The sequence below is a fragment of the Crocodylus siamensis genome, chromosome 6 (assembly GCF_052110815.1).
Source record: "Crocodylus siamensis isolate JL-2025a chromosome 6, ASM5211081v1, whole genome shotgun sequence".
Taxonomy (NCBI): Eukaryota; Metazoa; Chordata; order Crocodylia; family Crocodylidae; genus Crocodylus; species Crocodylus siamensis.
The window spans coordinates 62,370,305-62,391,122 of record NC_143400.1 but is presented as its reverse complement, the minus strand read 5'-3'; the positions used below and the strand labels follow the sequence as shown (position 1 = coordinate 62,391,122).

The 20,818-nt window shown below is 44.1% G+C and overlaps 1 protein-coding gene across 1 annotated transcript in view; it reads left to right on the top strand.

Moving 5' to 3' along the window:
• COL4A4 (collagen type IV alpha 4 chain) overlaps positions 1–11,990 on the top strand; it is a 138,457-nt gene extending 126,467 nt beyond the window's left edge. The window contains exons 46-47 of the mRNA XM_090053237.1: positions 2,420–2,706; positions 5,005–11,990. Coding sequence (XP_089909363.1) covers positions 2,420–2,706; positions 5,005–5,268 — 551 coding nt within the window. The 3' untranslated portion in view covers positions 5,269–11,990. The remainder of the gene's footprint in view (positions 1–2,419; positions 2,707–5,004) is intronic.
• The last annotated feature ends 8,828 nt before the right edge of the window (positions 11,991–20,818 follow it).

Below are 20,818 nucleotides of genomic sequence, written 5' to 3'. Positions count from 1 at the left end.
GACATGCACTTTGTTGTGGAGCAAATTGTGCCACTTGGGGCAAAGTAACCCTGTCTGGCTCTTCATAGATCTGCAGCCAGGGGAAGCTAGAGCCTGGGGCCAGCACCTGCGCTATCCCCAGCAGTATAAAAACCTGCCCTGTCCTGGCCCCATCAGTACAAAAAGCTGCCTTGGCAAGTAGCTCAGAGCTACTAGCTCTCAGGAGCTTCTGGGAACCAGCCAATTGGTACCTAGGGACACTACCCCTTGTGTCAGCTGGACTGCTGAAGCAGCTCTGAGAGTTCCCTGCCCCCTCTACCCACTGCACGGGTCTGGCAGTGAGGACTGCTGCCTGGCTGTGACCTACTGCGCACCTGCCAGACTCAGATGAGGACCGCACAGCCAGTAGAGGTATCTGCACCTCTGGACCAGCTGCCAGTGGGCTGCGGCTGCAGGATTGGCCTTTGTGGGGCACTACTGCCATTTGTGCCCCCTGCCTAGCTATCTGGGCAGCTATCACCCAGAAAATGTGGTGGTCTGCTTTGAACTGTCAAACCATGTCCTCCTGGCCCCAGTTGGCCAGGAGGTCAGCCACCTCCAGCTAGGTCCAAGGTCCTGCCTCTGACCTCCCTAGCAGGAATTCTGGTGTTCCCTATTTGAAAACTGAAAAATCCCTGATAAAAAAATTCCCAAAGTCACTCTGTAAAATACCCCAAAATTCATGTTCCTCCACAATAAAAACAAAAGACTACTATATATAAGAAAGAGAGAGAGAGATCAGTTGGGCTTGTTTTATTGATATATCTACAGTGCTAAAGCAATTTGGAAGACTACCAGTGTTTCTATCATAATAATAAAGTGAATTCTAAATACATGTTTCATGAATATATGAAAATATGGTTTGCTGCCCCCAACAGGGGCCACAACCCCCAAACAGGGGCCAGATGGCCCCCGCAGGGGATATCACCCCCCTGCAGGGCCCACATGCCCCACCTCAGGCCCCCAATTGCTGCCCCATCTGGCCCCAGTTCATGCAGTCCCCTAATAGCTGCCCCACCCAGTCTTCCAGACCCCTACTGGCTGCCCTGCCTGCCCTGCCCCCCCAACCCCAGGCACTGGCACTTAAAAAAAAAAGCAAAAAAAAAAAGCCTCTACTTACCGTAGAAGCAGGGGCTGGGAGGGGGCTTCAGGGCCTCCTGGCAGAGCCCCCCTTGACAGTACAGGGCAGTGGGGGGCAGCAGGGCCCAAGCTGGAGCCGCTGGAGCTGTCACCCACGCCTGAACTGCCAGTAAGTGCTGGGGTCTTTTAAAAATTGTTTTTTATTGTGGGGATGCTGGGGTGGGGTGGCATGGATCAGGGGCCTCGGGGGGACTGGGGAGGATGGGGCTGGGCAGGGCGGGGATCAGGGGAGGCTTGCGGGGCAGGTGGGGGGGTGGGACCAGGTGAGGCAGGGATTGGAGGAGGCTTAGGGGGAGGGTGGGGGGTGGGGCCAGGCAGGGGAGGGATTAGGGGGCTTGCAGGGCAGGCAGGGGGGGGGCCAGGCAGGGCAGGGATCGGGGGGCTGGGGGAGTGGGTGTGGCCAGCAGGGGACCCCCATTGTCCCCTCCCCCTTCTCCAGCCCCCCGATCCCTTACTTACCGGCACTGGAGCCCTGCTGCTGGCACACTGCTTACCCTGCAGGGAGAGGCAACGTGCTTCAGCACCAGGGCGAGGGCCAACCACAGAGATGCTCTGGCAGCCAGAGTGTCTTTGTGGAGGATCCAGCCTCCTGTTGCTTCAAGGCATGGTCCCCCATCCCCTGCCCTGCTTTTTCACTCCATTTTTTTTTACTCCTGTATATCCAGGGGTCTAATTTTGCCCCTGCCCTGCAAACTTGCTGTGGGGGGAATCTTTTCCTGTTCCTTCATGTGTCTCTTGCAGCATCTCAAAAGCAGTTTGAGATGCTGCAAGAGGCACGCGTGGGCTCATCTGGATGCACCCAATGAGTTGGCACCAATGGCTTGTCACACATTATAACATTGTTTAGTTGGGCACATCTATCATTTCTTTTTTTAATGCTCATAGCACTCCTTCCTAACCAGATGTCTCTTCTTGCCCAGGTTTTTTAGTTCCTGCACATTCCAAAGTACTTGTTATTGTAATTGTTCCTATGATGATAAAGTGTATCATGTTGAAACCTGGACTGTGACCCCGCAATACTAAATATATTGGTAAAAAGGGAGCTGATGCACAAGATATTTCTAGCTCCAAATACAAAATCAGCACTCTATTTAAGAAAAAAAAGGGCTGGGAAACTAAAGATTTAGATTTCTGTTAACTCAGCCAAATTTGCAACAGAATGGCTTGGAGTATTAGTTTCATATTGTCTGGAATCAAAATATAGGAACTGCAAGACTTTCAAGTTCAGGTTTTTGTTTTTTGATCTTTTTTTTTGTTTTAGGTCTGGCAGGATCTTGCCTTCCTTTATTTAGTACCATGCCCTTTACCTACTGCAACATCAACCAAGTTTGTTACTACGCTAGTCGAAATGATAAATCTTACTGGCTCTCAAGTGCTGCTCCTCTACCAATGATGCCACTCTCTGAAGATGAAATAAAACCATATATTAGCAGATGTGCTGTATGTGAGGCCCCAGCTCAAGCTGTAGCACTTCATAGCCAAGATCAGTTCATTCCTCCCTGCCCACAGAACTGGAGAAGTCTTTGGATAGGATATTCATTTCTAATGGTAAGATTGTGGGTTCCTGGGATACTGCAAAATCTCCTATGTCACTTTCTGTACAAAAGATTTTAGTTTGCGGCGAAAAGAAAAACTATAAATTAGAGCTTGAAATGCCTAACATACAAGATACAAAAGTAAAAAATGGCTCCAGTTAAATAAAAACAACTTCAAAATATTGAGCTTTCTTTGTTTAAAATTCTCATCCCTAAGTTAAAGGTAGTTTTTAAAAATATAGAGATGGCACTTGCTACTCTAAATGTCATTACTACTTGCTACTTAGCTGTATTTTCAAACAATGCTGTATTTAGGAAAATAATATAATACGATCTTCAAACTACAATTTCCTCTCTAGGAATATTACCTTTTGAATTATTTGCTCACTTCAGGTGTGGGCAATAGAAATTATATTTATTTATATAACTTGTCAATTGTACATAAAATTAGAGAAAATCCCTTAAATGCAGTTCGGGATGCCCATGTCCTCCCACACTGCTTTTCAAGGAAATACTAATTTTGGTCTCCATCTAGTTGTTTGCCAATTTTATTTATCTTAACTTCTATAACTTTTTAAAAAATTTAACAACAGAGCTAGGTGAAAAAAGTGTCAACAAAAGAATTTTACAAAATTTCAGAAATTTTGACCATGATTTTAAGATGTTTTATTTAAAATGGGAAGTACCACCTGCTTGTACTTATTTTTCACTTGAGACCTTCATTTTTTTTAAGGAATAATAGTGGGACAGCTTAAAAAAAACCCCCCATAAAGATTACAGATGTGTATTTTTCATATAATAACTATGCTTGTCACTGTAGCTGTAAATACTTTTTTTGATTTTAGATTTTATGTTGTTGTTATGCAAACTTGTCCTTGTTGAACCTTGTTGTTATGAAAAATTATAAACACAAAGAAGAGCCTAATGAACCTGACTCTTCTTTCAGTTACATAAATCCGAAATGGATTCTACCAATTACTTAACAGAGCATCATTTGGCCTGGTGATCCAGTCCCAAATAGATTAGCGTTACTAGGGAGAATTTCCTTCTTTCTGAAGACCTGAGGCACATGCATGTATTTTACACCTTTGGAACTGCCAGTTGCAAATTAGAACAAGCACAACTTAGTCTAAAGTAGGGCTGACCAAGATATGGCTCACATCCTGGATCTGGCCCACAGAGCCATGTCAACTGGCCTGAACAGCTTCCCATGAGTCTGGAAATTTGGCAGCACGGTTGGCAGCACGGGTCAAAACATTAACTGCCGAGGCTTCCAGAGTTGCAGAAGTTAACACTGCTACTATTTGTCCTGCCACCAAATTTCTGGACCCATGGGGAGTCTCATGGGCTGGTTCCAGAGCACCAAGCCACAGCATCTGGCTTTCAGGGTTCCACGTGGGGCTGGAAATTTGGTAGTGGGAGAAGTGGCAGCTTCCATGATTCTGGAAGCCAGAGCAATTAACACTATTGCCTCCACATTCTATCCCTATGGTCCTGGCCAGATGGCATGGCCTGGCATTCCACAACCACCCAGCAGACTGGCCCCATGCTCCACATCTGCACTCTGCATCCAACCCACAGGGCTGGAAGAATTGATCATTGCTGGTGTACAATATAGCGTTCATCTGTACTAGTAGTAGTAGGTAACTGTCAGTCCTTCTGGATCATTGTGCATGTGTGAGAGGTCAACAGGACCTTCAAGGCATATACCTAGGCAGGAGTATGCAGGAGTGGAGGATGCCTAAACCTTCCACCCCCCACCCCTCATCCCTTTTAGACCATTGAGACAGAATTCAAAGGCTGACCAAGTCCAGACATTCACCGCCTCAATGTGCATCTGGGAATCAAACCCAGATTTCCCATGTAGTGGATGAGGATTCTACCAGTGAATCACAACAGCAAGTTGTCACCTATACTAGCACTAGAGGAACTTGCATCCATTGGAAATTGCAGGTTATGTAGATGAGACTTACATTCTTAGTCGTCTTACCTAACCTAGCTTGGAATAACTCTAGATAAAGCTATTGCTTAAAATATACAACCCTAATTGATCTACAACTTCTTTTGACCTGGCAGATCCCAAGCTAGAAGAGCAAAGCTGGTTCTAAACTTTTGAGATGAGCTGGTATAAATCCGAGTCTTCCTGATAGAATAAGATGTTTACTGTAACTTAGGTTCCCCGAGGAATATACCCATGCAGATTCTTTTTTGGGAATATTTGCCATACTGGAAAAGATCCCAAACATAATTACAAACAACAAAGACAGTAGGTATACTACTTATCTAATTTGTTCACTATTGTTCCTTCCAGCACACTGGATCTGGAGACCAGGGAGGTGGACAGTCTCTTATGTCACCTGGGAGTTGCCTTGAAGACTTCAGATCAGCACCATTCATTGAATGCCAGGGTCAGCAGGGAACATGTCAGTTTTTTGCTAATGAGTACAGTTTCTGGTTAACAACTGTGAGGCCAGAATTGCAATTCACATCTGCTCCTCTGTCACAAATTCTCAAAGAAGGGCAGGAACAGCGGAAAAAAATTAGTAGGTGTCAGGTCTGCTTGAAGTATGGCTAACAAACAAAACAGACTTCCTCAGAGATGAAACAGGTCGCGCTGAAGATTTAAATGGTACTTACTTCTGAATTTCATTTTCAAGCATGCAATTGTGTTTCTTCTGCTTAAAGCTGCATTGATGTGTGCATACATCTGCATAACTAAGTGATCAAGGGACCAGCAAAATTAAGTTCTATTACACTCTTCACCACTGTAGCATATAGGTGACAAATAAAGCTTGGTCTTGCACCGAAGGCTGAATGCAGTGGTACAGAAAGCCTTGGAAAGCTTTAAAAATGACTAGTGGATATCCTAGTTAGGACTGGCTCTTAGAGCATGTGTGTATGTGGCACACCATAATAATGCTCTTACATAAATACATCTGTCTATGGAGAAATGTAGATACAGATACACGCCTACACAATACCCTATAATAGTTAAATTTTACTACTTATAGCATTAATCCAGACTGAACATTTAATTAATTTTCTAATGAGAATTCATAAGAAATGAAAAGCAAAAAGTTGCCAAAATATGCTAATGGATGATTATTATGTAAGAAAATAAATAACCCCAGATAATGAAGGCTTAAAATGCTGTTTATTATCTTTGCAATTAATTTCTCAGTGCAGTTAAATGAAATTGTTAAGCTATAATCCAAATAGCCGGAGACAACAAAACAAATGTCAACGTTAATTAAAAAATGGAACCCTATACTACCAAGCCTTACAGCAGCAGGACTCTAGAGATGCTTTTTATTAATGGAAATTATCTATTATTGAAAAGGACTAGCCGCTTTTTCAACAAGTGGAAAATCAAGTTATTTATCCAGCTATGAAAGAATAAAGTAGTACATAGCTAAAGACTGTTTTAAGATCAATAAAACTGCTGAAAATTATGATTACAGAAGAACTGAAATTAATCTTGGTGCAGAAGATCTGTATCACTGACATGAGTTAAATTTTAGAGGGGAGTAAATTCTAAGAATGTGGGGAAAAAATGGTTTCACATCAGTAACACCAACTCCTCATTTCAGAGGATTTTCAGACTGTTTCCACAGAGCCATGTTGGAAAGTCTGAACTCAGCCAAAACTCCCTCAGAAGTTGGCAAGAAAGCAACAGAGGAACCAGCCACTTCTGAGAGCTGGGCTCATGGTCTCCAAGTGAGGTCCCAATAGGGAGGAAAGGCTGTTCTGATTTTAGCTACAGAAGAGCAGAATGGTCACCAGGCAGCTTCCTTTTATTACAAAACCCCCTAGGCTAGCTTCATTCTGTTTTATCAAAGTATGCATACAATGCAGGGGGTCACTGTCTTCAGACGAACCAAAATGTAGGGCAGGACAGCACCTTAGGGCAGTGGTTCTAAACCTGTTTAGACTTATAGTACCTCCACTTCCCTCCATAACTTACCTGAATTCAGCAAAACTTCATTTTTCAGGAGGTGTGTGCAAGGCCACACCAGGAAGTGGCAGGACAGGATGCCCCTGCATTAGGTTTATCAGATGAAACTAATGCAGATAGGAATGCCAGTTCCTGCCACAACTGGCTTCCAGTCTGGCCTTTTATATACCACCTAGAAGCAGAGGCAAATAAGGGAGTTTCACCTGGCTGTGGTAGTGGTGGTGGTAATGGTGCTGTGAAACCCCAGTTGAGAGCCACAGTGTTAGAGGCTAACTGGTTGAGAGAGACATGAGTTTTTATAGGAAACAGCCTACCTTGTCAGATGCTAACAAGACAGGTGATGAAGCAGGCTATCACCTACATAGTCTTATGCCTCTCTGAACAAAGTAGTTTCTAAGGGCATTTATACATGTGCTCTGGGAGGGGCACTTTAATTAGAGAGGCTCTGAGAGTGTCATGTGGATCAACATCCCCACACTGAAAAATGGTAGTGGGGTGCTTTAACTAAAGCTTGTGGTGCTTTAACTAAAGCTTGTCAAACAAGCTTTAGTTAAAGCACCCCCACTGCCATTTTTCAGCACATGGCTGCTGATATACGTGATGTTGGAGTCTGCTGAAGTGTGGTAATTACCATGCTCCAGCAGATTCAATCTAGTCTGTTCGGACACGTTGTTATCACAGCACATCGGAGCAGCTTTGCTACATGTTTATAGGTGCCCTAAGGTGCCAGTCTACCTTGCCCTCTGCCTGACTTCTCACTGACCATGGCTAACCATCTCCCTACTTCTCTTGGAATCACTTCTCTCTTACTTTCCTTTTTATGGCTTAGTGGCTAAATACAGACACTCAAAAAGCCTGAGGCTTAATCGACTCAGTCTTTGCAGATTTAGACTAATTTGCAGAGATTAAACTGAGAAACAACTGGACAGACATTCATTTTTGACTCAGGAAATGGAGCCACATACCTGCAGTAGCTCAGGCCAGAAGCCAGGGTCTCCTAGAGCATGGCTTTCTGGACATAGCCAGCATGGGCTGTATGTTCACATCCTCTTCCTGCTGCTCCCCCAAGGTCTCTGGGATTTGCAGTCCAGAATCAAAGCAGCAGGACTCTGCAGGGTGTTCATCACTTCTTCATGCTTCCAGGTACATCTGGGATTTGTAGTCCACAGTTGCAACCAGCAGTAAGTTTTTAGCAGGGCAGGGCAGCTCTGTACTTGGGGGAAGTGAAATTAACCCCTCTTCCTGGCCCCAGCCCTCAGCCAGGGTTTGCCTGGAGGTGGGCAGCCCCTGCTTCCCCCTTCCCTTTCTCCCAACCATGCTCTGCCCAGCCCTGCCCAGGGCTGGAAAGCATGCTGGGATGCTGGGGGATAGTGATTTAACTTGAACCAAGAAAGGGTCTGGGACAGAAGTTTCTTATGAAACTTGTTTGACACAAATCAGATAAGTCTGATACTACATTCAACCAGGTTTATCTTTAAAAAGTTTCAGCCATTTTGAAACTGGTTTATGTGCACTGAACTTGTGTTCTGTTACAGGTTTGAACCAATTTCTGATGACTTAAACCAGTTTATGTATAACTTGTCCCTAGCCAATGTGTATAAAAGCTGTCTACCTTCTAATAGCCTAACAGTCCACAGCTGCCAGCTCATCTCCCAAATATAGCATCTCATTTTTTGAGTTTTCACCATTCTGCATAAACTTGCCGAGCAACTTCAGGTTTTTATGTCAAAGACCCATATAGAAGAGCACATACATTGGCTGCATGGTGCTAAAACCATACCAAGTGTTCAGAGCACTTTTGAAAGTTAGCAGTGCAGCTTCCAAACTGGTTTTCATAGGTGCTCGTCAAAAAGCCACATCAGCATCTTGCAAATAATGACACTGCCTCTATGCACTGTCGCTTCTCGTTTTAGCTTATCATGTCTTTAGAGTAGGGACAGCATTTTTGCTGTATTTACTGTGCTAACAGCAACATAATACCTAAGTAAAGAATTATGAAGTACTTGCATGGAATCCTTCTCTACTACTGTCACTGAAAATGTTGCTTAAATAAAGTTGGTGTTAAAAAAAAAGTGGGGAGCGGGAATGATGGATCAGCATTAGCTGTCTTATATTTTGTTGTGAAAAATTTCCTCAAACCAACCCTCAAAACAAAGATTTTCTGAAATATGAAATAATTAAGACATTACTTTGCCTGTCTCCAATGTTATATTTTATCATATATATGCCTTTACTTGAGATAAATGTCACATTTTCTTAGCTTTTCAATACATTTTTGCACCTTTTAAATTATGTTTTACTGTGAAGAAGAAAGATTGCCTAGCCTACATGTCATACATAAATATATAGCAATCCCATTTTATGCTCAATATGATCTGCAGGACATAGATCATAAATACCATGTTAATTCAAGAGGAGGTATGCATACATTTCTGTAAGTTGTAGCAGCATCATTTTAGTAAACTAATTTTTTTTGTGTAAACTCAGTGACATGAGACATGGACTAAAAATCTATTGACAGGCACTTTCATTCTCTCACCACTTTGTACAGTGTTTGCAAGAAGAGAATAATTAGATAAATGGTTCATATAGGACCTAATTAAATGAAATTATGAGATAATTATGCAGGAAACCTTCAGAACTGTAAGATAGCACAGTTCAGCTGTTTGCAATGGATTGGGCTGGATGGTTGAAATTCACCTCTTGGTAAAAAATCCCATGCTTTTCACATCTAGCCCATTATCATAGAAGGGATGTGAGTACCTAGTCTCTTATGCAGGAGTGAGTTTTACCTTAGGGACACTACAGAAATAAATCAAGAAAATTTTGAATTTCTTATTCTGGCTTTCTTCTGGCAAATTTTGGCGTTATTTATACCAATGTAAATTTGGATTGACTTACAATTTGGAGAGTCTCCCTGGAACCACCTTAGGAAGCAGTTAGGTCTGTGAAGCAGATAGTGGTATTAGTTCTCCTCAGTTACAGGGAAATCCCAGAAGCAGCTGTCATGTTCCAGCTCTGTTCCCTCTGCTCCTCTTCTCTTTCCAGTGGGGAACCCCATGCCTGAGTGTGAACTTACATCAGGGTTTCAGAAATAATGGAAAGATAGTGCTGTGTAGGCTGAACTCCTACCTGCTCAAGATAGCAAAAATCTGTCCATTTTAGATGGATTCCCTCTGAATTCCCTCTTCTCCATGGGGAAGCAAACTGAATATTCATATGTCCAGAAAGCATTCTAAAGGGTCAAGGAAACGAGTCAAGCAAAGCATATTAATAGAAATGGCATCACTAATTTTATCATTACACGGATGTGTTACATTGTAAAAATTCTAATCTTTGGGTGCTGCTGAGGTACTTAATAAAAATGTTGTGCCATTTGACTTGCAAAGAAACATTTTGCTACTCACTGTGCAGCTCTTGATCTGAAAAAACAGACACCCATACAGGATAATAGAAAATACACTTAAATCCCAGAAACATTGAACCAGGAAAGCGTTTTTCTCCCTCTCCAGAGACCATCAGACAGCTTGTTTGAGAATGATTTGGAATTGAATTAAGGGGCAGTCACTTGTGAAAGAAGTGTGACACCATTTTCCTTCCATTACCTTCCACTGGAGATTCTGAGATCCAGTCCTTTGAACACACCTTACAAAAAAGTACTATGGAACGCACCTTACAAAATGGCCAACTATGAAAAAATATACACAGAACATTTAGTTAAAAAATAAGAAATGAATCAGAAGACATAAAACAGTGAATAAAATGATCACTACTGTAGAGTACTTAACCTAAAAAGATAGTACCATTATATGGCAACTGAGCCTACTAAACCAATCCAACTTCCACTGCAGAGCTGAATTGGCTACTATAGTCCTCATGAGTAGTATAACTAAGACAGGGCAACAGGGAAGCAGCTCTGGGTGCCTTGTTGGGGAAAAATAACTACTGCTATAACAGCTGCACATTCATGCCAACAGCATGGGGGGAGCCAGAAGATTTCACTGCCCCAATACATTGTGCTGCCTCAGGCACTAGCTGCCTTGTTACACCTCTGGCCTATGTGTTCTAACAGAATTGGGATAAATCTCAAGCAGCAGCTGTGACAACTCAGTGGTACAGGACGGTGCACAGAGAAGTTTTGAGATCTATGGGTAAAAACTGCTTTTGAGTGTGGCACTGTAGTGCTTATAATTTTCTATTCAAACCAACTGAAGAGCTGGCCAACTAGGTTCATGCTAACAACAGAAAACTAATCTGATGGTTCAAACAGCTGTTCTAGAACATTTTTCTTCAATTTCAGATTTTTAGCTGAGCCTCTTTTCTAGCAACTTTGTAATCTCCAAAATTAATTAGAGGTCCAGGATGCAACACTATTTTATGAAGCAGATGGAAGAAAGTAAAATACAAAATGTGGCCTTATTTAAATCACTTCGGTTTGAGTATCTTAAGTAAACAGCATTGCTCAAATGCAGCTAGACATGATACATAGCCCCCTACCTTTAGAAGTATCTTAATGAAAGCCATACCTTCTTATCCCTATTACACTATATAATGTAACTCAAAAAAAAGCATTAGTAACATAGTACTTGCTTTCGGTTTTTGCACATAGCTGGGATAAAATAGGAACTCCAATAATAGGGGCTGACAGGATTTTCTAGCAGGATTTTCTAACTCCCATTCCTAATGAAAGAAGAATGCATTAAGAATTTCTCTGGTATGGATAACAGATGAAAAGAGGAGTTTTGAGTTGGAATAAATTATTTGCTGGGTGTGACATTATTTAAACAATGCTCACAACTAAGTTGCACTACTAGACATTGTATAATCTTGTGGGGGATATAGCCTTCTGTGTGCTGATTATTAAAATCATTCATGTAAAGCTGCTGTGGACACTTTGCATTCTTTTGCAAATTTCCATGGTGGAAGCCAGAGATTTGTTTTCATTAAGGGCAGCAGAGCTGCTAAAAATTCCCCACAGGGAGAAAGTAATAAAATTCTACAGGGAATTGAGGAAATCTGTAATACAATGTTTACTCTGAGACAATCACTGCTTTATGCATCAGAACTGATGCATAGTATATTTTTAAACAGCAACATAGATTAGCACTTTCAAATGCTTGAATTTTATTGTGCTTAAGTATTTAATGATGCATGTAAGAATGTAAAATGTGCAATAAATGGTACTGACTCTACATAACCTGTGGTTATAAAGAGAGAAGAGCTGCACCTCGACATATATAATGTATATGCTTGATAAAGTGCAGCAACTGAGATTTAAGTATTATAACTACTCTTCAAGAAATATGCTTTATCACTACAAGGTTTTTTAAAATGAAATGCATCAGTGATCACTCATTGTCTGTCTTGGTTTTATTTACATTCTCCAACTTCCAAGTAAGTTTTTACCGTGCTAAAGAAATATTGCAATCTGCACACCTGTAGCAGGAAGAAAAAACAGTAAATGTGTTATTGCAGTCAGTACAAGTGTCAGCTCAAAAAGTGACTATACTATTACACTGATGTCTTCTAGTCTAATAGGTACATTAAGAATAAACACATCTATCATATCCCTGGGCCTGATTTAGGAAAGTGCTTTGGTCAACCTAAACACATATTTCACTGAGGATATGTCTAAATGCTGCCCGTAATTCTTATGTTCTCTTGAAATCAAAAAAAATCCTCTCTATTCTAAGATCCTGAAAACAGGATGAATATACTGCAAGTGAGAAGTTTAAGCCTTTTACACCTATTGTATCAAATCGGTTGTCTGGATATATTGACCCATGTTGGTGGCTATATTAGGGGGGTGTGCGCGCGCATGCGTGTGTGTGGGTTGTGGGGGAGGGTGGAGTGTGGGAGGTATGTTTGTGGAGATATGTGGGTGGGTATGGTGTTTGTGGGGGGCTGTGGTTGTGGGGGGAGCATGTGAGGGTGGAGGAGGAGGGTGGCTGCGGGGAATGTGGGTATATGCATATGGTAGGTTGTGCATGTGGAACCCCCCCCATAAACATACCCTTTCACATGTCTCTCCATGTTGCACACAGCCCCTGCTGCCAGCAGCAACAGCAGGCAGTAGCTCCTCAGGGTGTTCATGGCCCCCAGCAGGTGGAGCTCCCCTGTGGCACACAGTCCCAGGGAGCCCCGGACTGCAAGTGGCTGAGCCACTGGCTCCATTGCATAGGGCTCATATGCACATGCCTGCCAGCAGTGCGGGGCATGGGGTGTGGCCGGGGCAGCAGAAAGAGGGGTGAAGCTGTGGGGTCTGGCCCCACAGCACGGAGCTCCTCCTTGTTCCCCATAATATGCACATAGCAGTGAGCAGGGTCATGCGACCAGCTGCGTCGCACAGGGCTCCCCCCAGAGGCACTTGGCTCAGGCAGAGAACCTGGGAACTGCATGCAAGCTCCACACAATGTAGCCCCACACACCCCTGCTGGCCTAGGCTCTGCTCTCCTGCCACCCTGCCCCCAGCCCTGGGCACTAACACAGGGCCTGCGCTCCCACCCAGCTGCCACTTTGCTTCTGCCTGCTGCCACCGCTTCCCCTTTATCCACCTTCCACTGCCACTTCCCCCTGCCCACTGCTGCTGCTGCCACCCTTCCTCCACTCACTACTTCCCTACCTGCGAGGCTGGACCACGGGCAAGGGTGGGAGAGCAGCACACACTGCCCCCACAGGAGTGAGCAAGGCTTGGCCCCATGCAAACACAGCAGGGGCAGACCGGGGTCGTGAATTGGTAGGCACCCATGGGCCAAATAAAATCACCTGGCAGGCCAGATCCAGCCTGAGTGCCATATTTTGCCTACCTCTGACCTAGCCCAATCCCCTGCATGAAGGCAGGATCAAGTATCCCTAGACCATCCAGGACATGTGTCCAGCTTTTCTTATAAACCTCTGAAGAAAGACATTCCAGAAACTCTAGATAGTATTTTCCAATATTTCACTATCTTAGCATTAGAGATTTTTCCTAATATCCAACTGAAATCACCTTTGTTGCAAATTTAACTCCTTATCCTTTCCCTAGGAAACAAGAAAACAAATTGATCACCCTCCTCTTTATAGCTACCTTTTATGTATTACCAAGCTGCTCATCTCTCTGCCCAGTCTGGTCTTTATTGGACAAAACAAACTCCATCCCTTCAGCATCTTGAGCCTAGGATACTTAAAAATAGAAGGAACTCATATGGCAATGGGCCTTTCTCTGATCTGCTTGGCTCCTGACCATATAATTTAAAAAGTATTATTATCATTATTGTTATTATTAGACTTGCCCACAACAAAGAGGGCCATTTTCTCCTGCACTGTGCTAATACAACAATTGTTGCACTTTTCATTTAAAGCTAAAAGTAGTCACTGTACACTTAAAAACTCTGAAAAGTCTAACCAGCAGTTGTTGGAATTAAATACCTGATTTGTAGCTTGTTTTCATACAGAACCAAATGCAGAACATTTAAATAACCAAAGGTGAATACATTAGTGCAGCCCCAGGGCAACAGTTACTCATGCATAGACAATTTATTCTGGTTTGATATGCCAATTTACTCTGCTGTCATGATAAATGTGCTGTTACCATAGCAACTCTCACAGTAGGTACTTAGACTGTCACAGAAATACTATCAACCATCGTAAATGTAAAACAGTTTTTCATGGAACTTTTTTAGAATAGTGTTTTCTAAAGAAAATAATGTATTTCATTGGAAACAGGTTTTTTTTCTCTTTGTAACTTGACAGTTTTGCCCTAAATTGCTTGGTATTCCCATCTTTCTTTAGGCTCACAAATTAATACAACTGTATATCAGAAAAGTTTGTGTTTTTATGAACCCATAATTTTTGTTACAAGGACTCATCAAATGCGCTGCATGTTTGTACACTTATGTATACAGGGAAATGTACAGAAGGGGACAGGAGGTACCATGCAGAATGGTGTGTGTCAAAAATTACGATGCATTTTCCTCATTTTAGGAAACACTGAAATCTTCTTTTATTCTAATAATGGCACAATTGATAAATAATGTTCAGATCGTACGTAAAGGGAAGGTATTAGCACTATAGGAATTATGAGAAGCAGTAACACAAGGACCTGCTGAAAACTCTCATTACTAGCCAGATTTAAGGCCTCATCTGAAGCCTACTGAAGTCAAGGGAAGGAGTCCAACAGATTCTAGTTCTCAGTACAAGAGTCCAAACACTGCTAGTGTAATTAAACCAATGTATATGTTTACACGGAATCACTGAATACAACTAGTGACACTAAAGAGCACACAAAACCATTGTTTCCAAGCATCCCTGTGGAAACAAATCTGGCGATATAGAAGAAAATAACAAGTGATCACTGGAAAGAAAAACTACGAAGAAAAAAATGTCAAAAAAGGATTTTTTTCCTCACCCTTTGCTAAGTGTCAAGCTTATTTTATTACTGCACCAGTGGAAGTCAGGCATGAAGGATGTGTCCAGATGTGCACGGACATTTTGTTCCCAGAGGACAAGTAGCAGCAGTAAACTGTGCACTGCAGCTACCTGTCCATTGGGAACGCCCATGCCACACATGCTTTGGCATGCAGCAAGTTGCCCTGGATGGGGTAGGGGAGGCTGGGGCCAGCACTGTGCTGGCTCCAGCAGCCTTACTGGGGTCCTGGGGGCAACCCGGGGCTGCAGCTGCAGTGATTCTGCCAAATGGAGTCTGGCTGGCACCTGCAGCACAGTTCCAGGTGGCTGGGCTCAGCTTTTCATCAGCGTGTGCTGCTCGAGCATGTGCAGCACTGTGTTTTTTTTTCCAGGGGTTTGTTTGATCCCTGGATATCCAGCAGTCAAAAAAACCAGTGGGAAAAAGAACCCAGCACAGCTCATGCTCAGCTAGCACACCCTTGCAGATCAGAGAACATTGGACTGTGCAGTATGCAGGGCTGCAAAGGTATTTGACCATGCTTGTCTGGAAGCACCCAAAGGGTGCGTCCACACATGCAAGCATGTGTACTTGCAGCAGCTCAAATAGAAGCAGTGCAAATTTGAGCCGGGGCTTTTTGCTTCAGTGCCCGTGCTCAGACATGCACTTTGGTGTGGAGCAAATTGTGCCACTTGGGGCAAAATAGCCCTGCCTGGCTCCTCCCAGCTCTACAGCCAGGGGGAGCTAGAGCCCAGGTCCAGCACCTGTCTTGGCCCCAGCAGTGTAAAAAGCCACCCTGACAAGTAGCTCAGGGCTACCAGCTCTCAGGAGCTTCTGGGGCCCAGACAGTTGGTACCTGGGGACACTACCCCTTGTGCCAGCTGGACTGCTGTAGCAGCCCTGAGAGTTCCCTGCACCCTCTACCCATTGCTGGGATCTGACAGTGAGGGCTGCTGCTTGGCTGTGACCTGCTGTGCACCTGCCTGACCTGGATGGGGACTGCTTATCCAGTAGAGGTATCTGCCCCTCTGGGCCAGCTGCCAGTGGGCTGTGGTTGCAGGGTTGGCTTCTGTACGGCGCTACTGCCATGTGTGCCTCCAGCCCGGCCATCTGGGCAGCTATCGCCCAGAAGATGTTCCAGGTGTCATGGCCTGCTTTGAACTGTCAAACCATGTCCTCCTGGCCCCATTTGGCCAGGAAGTCAGCCACAGCCAGCTGGGTCCAAGGTGCTAGCTCTGAGCAGGCAGGGTCCTGCCACTGGCCTCCCTAGCAGGAATTCTGGTGTTCCCTATTTGAAAACTGAAAAATCCCTGATAAAAGAATTCCCAAAGTCACTCTGTAAAATACCTCCAAATCCATGTTCCTCCACAAGTAAAACAAAAGACCACTATAATGAGAGAGAAAGAGCAAGACAGAGACAGCGGTCAGCTAGACAAAGTTTTATTGACATATCTACAGTGTTAAAGCAAGTCTCTTATCATAATAAAGTGAACTCTAAATACGTGTTTCATGAATTCATGAATACATGTTTTGCTGCACTCCCACAAGGAGATGGCCCCCACATAAGAGGTTTGGTCCCCCAACATGGGGTCCAGCCCCCAAACAAGGGGTTTGCCCCCCCAACAGGGGTTTCAACCCCCAAACAAGTGGTACAGCCCCCAAACAAGGGATTCAATCCCCAAACAAGGGGTACAGCCCCCCCAACAGGGTTTCAACCCCCACACAAGGGGTTCAGCCCCTCAATGGGGGTCAAATGGCCCCTGCAGGGGCTACCACCCCCGACAAGGTCCACATGCTTCTCCAACTGTCCCCCTGGTCCCATCCCCTGCCAGCCCCCCCCAGTGCCTGCCCCCCAACCCCCCCCTCCAGCCCCCCCGACCCCTTATGCACCAGCACCAGCACCAGCACCCTGGTGCTGAAACATGCAGCCTGGCCAGCCATGTGTTTGAGCACCAGGGTGAAGGGCCAACCATGGAGATGCTCTGGCATCCAGAGCATCTCCATGGAGGACCCAGCCTCCGGTTGCCTCAGGCACTGCTTTTTTAAACTTCGATTTTTTTAGACCCCTGAATATCCGAACGCTTTTTCGTTCCCCCACGTGCCTGTTGCCCCACCTCAAAGGCGTTTGAGGTGGGGCAAGAGGCACGTGCGCGATTGACTGAATGCGCAAGGCAAAGTTTTGGAGGACCTCCCAACACTGTCCAGGCCGGGACTTATCAGCTGCTGATTTCCATAAGCAGCAGAAATTAAAATAAATAAGCAACCGTACACACAAGTACCATGATCGCAGGCATGCATAGCTAGCTGAAAAATTGTTGCTTATTTACCAAGAAATGAGCACACATTAGTAGAGACATGTTGATTTGTTCCTTCTTGCTTATTCATTTGTTTGAATTGACCATCTTATGCACAATGTACTGGCAATGCTACTTTGCTTCCTGACTTGTGAATAAAGCTCAAGTTGTAAAAGGCAAATGCAACCGTCAATACAGCAACTTGGCTTCTCAAGTTCTGCTCTTTCTACTTTTGTAGCCTGTGAACTAAGACGTAGCTAAGCCTGGTCAAAATGCACCCCTGCCAAAACAGAGAAAAAAACATCTCTTAAATGGTCTGTTTTAAATAGTAATTTGGCCTTCTGTTTTTCTTTGCTTCCACCTGATGTGGCTGAGCTTGGTCAAGAAAGATGTCCGTTTTATCTTTGAGGCCTCTAGCCCTCATCTTTCCCCTGAGTCTTTACATTCCTCCTTTAATGAAGCAATAGTTAGGGTCCCTATCTACCTAGTCATGGATATCAATAGCTTTTAATTAGCTACCCATTTCCCATCCAACTGTAAAATATAATAAAAACTAATGAAAAAATCCTGTTCAAAATAAATCTCCCTCACTCCACTCAGCTGCACACAGACAGCCTGGCCAACAGTCTCTTCAGCAGTGTCAGATAACATCCATGAACATCATTTCCCCTCCCCCCCCCACCCAAAGCAGCATTTTTTCCTCCTTCAAAAATGCCAGTCTGCACATGCAGAGCAAAAACAAAACAGAAGGGACAGTAGTATAAAGAGCTTAGACACTCAGCACCTTCCACAGACTTTAATCCTCAAATCCTCAAATTTTATTCATTCAGACCATTCAATTCTTAGTATCATGAGTGAGGCTACAAACAATTCTGTTTATCAGCATCAAGCAGGCAGGTGGATTTTATTACATGGGTAGCTGGTCACAAAAAGTAAAGCAAGACACTTAACCCATGAGAAAATCACAGTACCTGAATCAGATGCCAACATTTAATAAATCAAACCATTTCTTGTTTTGGAAAAATCACTTATTTTATGGAAAATTGTTCAGTCAGAGAATAACTTTAAGGAATCTGTCAGTGAGCTAAGCATTATATTCTGAATAGCAAATTCTTCCTATCCTGGAAAACTACTGATGAACAGAGAGTACCAATGCCTTTATTGCCTGAGTCTTCACAGGCAAGGACAGATCCCAGACTACTGCACCGGGCAGCAGTTTGGGAAGGAGGTGAGCAGCCTTTAGTGGTGAAAGCACAGGTTAGGGAGTATTTAGAAAAGCTGGACATGTCGAAGTCCATTTGGCCAGATGGGATGCACCCAAGGGTGCTGAGGGAGTTGGCTGATGTGATTGCTGAGCTGTTGGCTATCATCTTTGAAAACTCATGGTGATCAGGAGAGGTCCCAGATGATTGGAAAAGGGCAACCATACTTCCCATATTTAAGAAGGGGAAGGAGAATCCAGGGAACTACAGACCCAGTCAGCCTCACCTCAGTCCCTGGAAAAACCATGGAGCAGGACCTCAAGGAATCCATTTATAAGCACTTGGAGGGGAAAAAAAAAAAGGCGATTAGGAACAATCAGCACGGATTCACCAGGGGCAAGTCATGCCTGACCAACCTGATTGCCTTCTATGATAAAACAACTGGCTCTGTGGATGCAGGGAGACTGGTAGATATGGTGTACCTTGATTTTAGCAAGGCTTTTGATACAGTCTCCCACAGCAATCTTGCAGGCAAGGTAAGGAAGTAAGGGCTGGATGAATGGACTGTAAGGTGGATAGAAAATTTGGCTGGAGCATCAGGCTCAGAAAGTAGTAATCAATGGCTCAAAGTTTAGCTGGCAGCTGATATCAAGTGGAGTGCTCCAGGGGTCTGTCCTGAGGCTGGTTTTGTTCAATGTCTTCATCAACAACTTGGAAGGTGGCATAGAGGGTACCCTCAGCAAGTTTGCAAATGACGCCAAGCTGCAAGGAGTAGTAGATACACTGGAGGGTAGGACTAGGATTCAGAGTGACTAGACAAATTGAAGGATTGGGCCAAAAGAAATCTCATGAGGTTCAACAAGGACAAGTGCAAAGTACTGCACTTAGGATGGAGCAATCCTATACACCAGTACAGGCTGGGGGCTGACTGGCTGGGCAGCAGCTCTGCAGAAAAGGACCTGAGGTTACAATGGACAATAAACTGAATATGAACAAAGCAGTGTGCTCTTGTTGCCAAAAAGGCTAAAAGCATACTGGGATGCATTGGTAGATGTGCAGCCAGTAGATCAAGGGAAGTGATTATTCAGCACAGGTGAAGCCACATCTGGAGTATTATGTTCAGTTTTGGGTCTCCACTACAGAAAGGATGTGGACAAATTGGAGAAAGTCCAGCAGGGGGTGAAAAAATGGTTAGGGGGCTAGAGGACATGACTTATGAGGAGAGGCTGAGGGAAGAGGCTTATTTAATCTAGAGAAGAGAAGACTGAGAGGGGATTTAATAGCAGCCTTCAACTACCTGAATTGTGGGGGAGGTGAAAGAAGATGGAGCTAAACTGTTCCCAGTGGTGGCAGATGACAGAACAAGGAGCAACAGTCTCAAGTTGCAGCAAGGGAAGTTTAGGTTAGATATTAGGAAGAATTTTCTCACTAGGAGAATAGGAAAATACTGGAACAGGTTACCCAGAGATGTGGTGGAAGCTCCATCCTCGGAGGTTTTCAAGACCCAGCTAGTCAAAGCTTTGGCTGGGAAGATCTAGTTGGGGATAGTCCTGCTTTGAGCAGGGGGTCAGACTAGATGACCTCCTGAGGTCCCTTCCAACCCTAACTTCGTATGGTTCTATGATTCCAATACATTAACAGTATTGCATATGCCATCATCAGCATTCTCTCCAAGCTGCATGAATTCTTTTAAGGAAAAGTTTTCATTTTAATTTAATAAAGTGCAGGGGTAAACCCTGACAGGAAACCAATAATTCTCTATTTCAGGGTTTTCAACCTTTTTTGGTTGGTGTACTCCTGGAGGCCCGTCAAGAAGCAGGGAGAGTCCCCCAGCAACCAGATGATGAGCAGGGAAGGTGGGGGGGGCAGTGGGTGTCTGTCCCCTGGTGGCTGAGGATGGTGGGTGTCCCCTGGTGGCTGGGGACAAGCAAAACCCAAAGTGCCAGCAGCAAAACTGGAAGCGCCAGCACTTTCTCTGCACCACTGCCGTGTTCCCCCTGGGGCCTTCCAAAGTACCCCCAGAGGTACACGTACCCCAGTTGACAACCTCTGCTCTATTACATCAATAAACTATTCCAAAGGTTACACTTCCACGACAATACAAAGAGCTGAAAAAACTAATTAATTCAATGGGAGCAGAATTGGTCCTAAACACAGATAAACTCTTTAATTAATTACCTGATTAGTTGTCATCTCTAATACACTGAAGTATTCAATGTATAAAAATATGGCAACTTACGGGCTTGCTCACTTATTAGCTATTAAAACATGGAACAAATGGACAGACAGGC